The sequence below is a fragment of the Panulirus ornatus genome, chromosome 29 (assembly GCF_036320965.1).
Source record: "Panulirus ornatus isolate Po-2019 chromosome 29, ASM3632096v1, whole genome shotgun sequence".
Taxonomy (NCBI): domain Eukaryota; kingdom Metazoa; phylum Arthropoda; class Malacostraca; order Decapoda; family Palinuridae; genus Panulirus; species Panulirus ornatus.
This window is the reverse complement of record NC_092252.1, coordinates 3,868,362-3,873,276: the sequence shown is the minus strand read 5'-3', so window position 1 is coordinate 3,873,276 and position 4,915 is coordinate 3,868,362. Positions and strand designations below refer to the sequence as shown.

Sequence of the window (4,915 nt, the reverse complement as noted above, 5' to 3'; positions counted from 1 at the left end):
ACCATTCATAATGCCTTTCAACATTCTACTACCAATACTACTACTACTTCTACTATACTACTACATCAAAAGGCGAAGATGTTCAAAATCTTAAGAGGAACCTTGGGAACATGTACAAATGTAAATTTCAGTCATGGCGCGAACAGAGAGATATATAATCTCACAGAGGCCTAGGTCAGTCAACCACTCTCTATTTTTCCCCTTTCTTCTGCAGGTGGACAAACATGCAAGAGTAAAAAACGATGCAACAAAAAGAATGGAACGTGCCAGCCAAAGTGGGAACCGTGTGCTGGCAAAAAGATCAAGGCCTGCAAGGGAAAAAGATGCAGGTGCTGTCTTCGTAAGTATTATCAAGTAGTAATTAGTCAATGGGATACTCATTTGGCCTCCCAGTGTGGGTCATGACCCCGGGCATGGACACTCCCTAGCTGGTTCATTAACCCTGTCAGTGAGGGCCATGTCCCCGGACATGGACATATCTGGGAGGCTTATGAGCCCTTCACATAGGGCCATATCCCCGGATATGGACACACCTGGGAGGCTTATTAGTCCTGTCCCTGGGGAACATGTCCCCCGGATACGGACTTCCCGCGGGGAATCTACTTCTGAGTTTCAAGCTGCCGGATGGAGACACCGTCAAAGCTGTGGGTACAGCTTTAGCCTAATTAAGCCAGACCTTCAGCATGATTGCAAACAGGCATAAAACATCTGTAAGTAAGCGTTTTCCACTTTTTTTGTTCAACGCTACGCTTGTGTGACATAGAAAAAAAAGTATCAATACATTATCGAAAGAGCAAAAGGGAAATATTATTACATCATCCAGGTCAATGTATGATTAAAACCTTCTAACCTATATAATTCAACCTCATAATATACCATGTTCTAAAGCCAATCATTACTTGGTGAGAATATTTCTACAAATCCTTTACAGACTTCAAATCATGTTGATAAAAAAAGAAGAATCATTTTCAGTGCAAACAGATTTATATCTGGTCTCAATCGGCAGCGCGGTTTCCCCTTCTATCCTATACATCACCAGCGAAAGAGCGATTCTAATCCTGTTCCTTCTCTTCTATCCACCAGCACCGAAAGGCTGCAGGAATAGGAAGAGATGCAACAAGAAGAAGGGAACATGTCAACCAGAGAATGACCCTTGTTCCGGCATAAAGCTCTTCAATGCCTGTAAAGGGAAGAACTGCGTCTGCTGTTACAGTGAGTGATCGAAGTGTCTCGTAGCGGCCGTAACTAAACCGCCTGCGGCTGTTAAACACTCAGTCTGAAGCCCAAGGGATAACTAAACTGTGTGTGTGTGTGTGTGTGTGTGTGTGTGTGTCAGTAATCATCTATTTGTAATATACGAAGATGGAGTTTTACATCCGTGGGGGGCTACATCTTTTTGAACATTCAATTACGTATTTGCTTTGTTCTTATTATTTTTCTCCTGTAAACTAGATATCACACATTATATATCTAATAATCTACATCAGAAGGAAATTCATTTTAAGTAAGCCTTGAACACGCAAGGCACATCCAGTTGCAGAGATCGGATCAATCAACCCATGCCATTCTAACCCCATTCCTCCCTCCTCTATCCACCAGCACCGAAAGGCTGCAGGAACAAGAAGAAATGCACCAAGAAGAGCGGGAAATGTCAACCTGAGAGTGTCCCTTGCTCAGGCAAAAAGCTGTTCAATGCCTGCAAGGGGAAAGGCCTGTGTCTGCTGCTACAGTAAGTGCCAAACCTATAGCCTACTACGCTTGTCATAAAACCTCCCACACATTCGGAATGTCACATACTTAACGGGCACCACTGCGATACAGGTTACTTCAACCGAACGTTGGGCCCTTCCTTCCTATTTTTTTTTTCTTTTTTTTTAGTTCCATTGCTTCTGACGTTCACGTTTGTTTGATTTCCCGATAGACCATTTCGACTACACACACTCTCACCGCAAGTGATTTCTTAAGAACAATGACGCCTGGAAAATATTCAAGAAGGGAACGTATTATTACCGTGTTCACCCAATCACGAATATTTAGTTACTTTTAAATACTAAGCTAAAATAAAGGGAGGGATTGTGGTTGATAACCCTCGAGCAGATTATGATGTTTGAAAAAATATTGCCATAATTAGGCTAAAGTGGATAGAAGCAGGAAAAAAAAAAAAAAACGTTCCACGTACGTCTTATAAAGGCTACAGAGGGATTGTATTTCATGTCCAAAACTGGTACTTATAAGGTGTTTTGTGGGCGTTTAGTTGGTTAACGGCTTCTGTGCTGATGTTTGTGCCGTGGGCAGTGAATGACACCGTGTTGTATGTTGTATGTAGAACTTAGCTGTAGTGAATGACACCGTGTTGTATGTAGAACTTAGCTGTAGTGAATGACACCATGTTGTATGTTGTATGTAGAACTTAGCTGTAGTGAATGACACCGTGTTGTATGCTGTATGTAGAACTTAGCTGTAGTGATAGCTGGGGCATACGTTTGGTACGGAGTAGACTGAACACCGTTTGTATAAGGTTAATACAATATTCGTTTTCTTGTCCAAAACTAATGATGGTAAGTATCGTGTTAGGTCCTCTGCTTCTGGTCTGTGTGTGTGTGTGTGTGTGCGTGTGTGTGTGTGTGTGTGTGTGTGTCACCTAGTGTGGCTGGAATTCGTTGAGTAGGAGAGGGGGCGGGCAAGAAGGGGTGACAGTGAACCTGCATGGGGATTAAGATATCCTGCTTTCAGTAAGCTTGTGTTCGAACTGCATAGATGACGCATTGCAAAGGTGGATTCTTTTCCTTTTCATTAATATGCATAACTGCTCTATCAACAGCTGAGACAACGCCTGCTTCCCCAACCACGATAGTGACTCCCACAGAGGGGCCAATCACAACTACAACAGTACCCACAACAGCTACGACTTCAAGAACTTCAGTTGCCCCTACGACAGCCCAAACCACTACCCCTAGGATCATAACTACAACAGCAACCACGTTAACTATCCCTACAACCATGACTACAGGAACCACAACCAGCCCTGCAATCGGAACTACAACAACCATATCTACCCCTACGACAAAAACGACCATATCTAACCCTACAACAAGTACGACCATATCTACCCCTACAACAACCACAGTTAGCACAACTATCACAACAACTAGTGCTACAACTATCACTACAACAACTGGTACTACAACTAGCACAACTACCCACACAACCACTACTACCTTTACTACAGTCAGTGCTACCACTACAACTACAGCTAGCACTACCCCTACAACAGCTAGTACTACAACGTCCACTCCAACCACCACAAGTACTACCCCTACAACTAAAAGTACTACCCCTACAACAACTACAAGTACTACCCCTACAACAACTACAAGTACTACCCCTACAACTACAACAAGTACTACCCCTACAACAACTACAAGTACAACCCCTACAACTACAAGTACTACCCCTACAACAACTACAAGTACTACCCCCACAACCACAAGTACTACCACTACAACCACAACAACCATTAGTACAACCTCTACAACCAAATCCACGAGTACCACTACCCCTACAACAACTACTAGTACTACAACTACCCCTACAACTACTAGTACTACAACTACTAGCACTACAACTACCACTACAACTACTAGCACTACAACTACCACTAGTACTACAACTAGTAGCACTACAACTACCCCTACAACTACCACTAGTACTACAACTACCACTAGTACTACAACTACCCCTACAACAACCACTAGTACTACAACTACCTCTTCAACTAGTACTACAACTACCTCTTCAACTAGTACCACAACTACTACAACTACCTCTTCAACTAGTACCACAACTACTCCAACTACTACTACTTCCACCACTACAACTACCCCTACAACTACTACATCTACAACTACTACTTCTACAACTACTACTTCTGCAACTACTACTTCTACAACCACTACTTCTGCAACTACTACTTCTACAACTACCCCTTCAACCACAACTAGTACTACAACCTCCTCAACATCAACTACATCCACATCATCATCCTCAAGTGGCCCTTGAAAAACGTGATCATAGTGAGTGTGACGGAGCGTGCTGTTGTATCATATCATAGTCACCCCAGGATCAATTTCTATGACAGTCCTGGTGTTACTCAAAACTGTTCTGTTTACCTGGGTAAAATAAAGTATCTTGCACTGCAAATGAAAAAGTATAACATGTCTGTTTTCCTGTTCCTTCGCAAACCATGCCTTGCCGAAAACCGCATCGAACACCTCCATAACCGGGTGTGGGTGGCGTGTGCCTTGCGACACGCTGTGACGACACCATGAGCCCGGGGTCGGAGAGTGTAAGCTTACTCGTAGGGGTAAAGACCTGAGTCGAAAAGCTCAAGCTTTGAACATTATGTGAAGCAGGCGGTACAAGACTTGTGTCTCTCTAGGGAACTATTTTCTTGTCACTGAAGAATAACTACTAAATCAATACCTTATCAAAAACCCTTGGAAGGTTACAAAAACATGTAAATAAATATATAAATGAATGCTACTCGGCTAAGCTGAAGAAATTTCAGTCAACAAAGAATACTTAACAAACGATACTTTAGTCAGCAAAGCCTTAGTCAGTTAAAGATTACTTAACAAAGGATATTTTAGTCAGCAAAGCCTAGTCAGTTAACAAAGATTACTTAACAAAGGATACTTGAGTCAGCATAGCCTAGTAACAGAATTTAGCTCGTTCCATATCCAAGCCACGCGTCAACAGGGACACAAGACTGAATGTCAAAGGGCAAGTATATTATCCTTTTCTTCATGAATCTGGACTTCCAGAGAGGAAAATACAAGATGCTTGATGCTGCGCTTTCATGGTTTACATAGCACGAAAGAGGAAAAAGCTAGACCCAACCATGCTTGGGGATGAT

At 42.6% G+C, this 4,915-nt stretch overlaps 1 protein-coding gene across 1 annotated transcript; it reads left to right on the top strand.

Annotated features, from left to right (window-relative positions):
• Positions 1-214: 214 nt before the first annotated feature.
• LOC139758024 (uncharacterized) lies at positions 215-4,199 on the top strand. The gene is made up of 4 exons (XM_071679026.1): positions 215-340; positions 1,084-1,212; positions 1,600-1,729; positions 2,822-4,199. Exons 2-4 carry the CDS (start codon positions 1,177-1,179, stop codon positions 4,057-4,059), a joined length of 1,404 nt encoding a protein of 467 aa, XP_071535127.1. The 5' UTR covers positions 215-340; positions 1,084-1,176; the 3' UTR covers positions 4,060-4,199.
• The last annotated feature ends 716 nt before the right edge of the window (positions 4,200-4,915 follow it).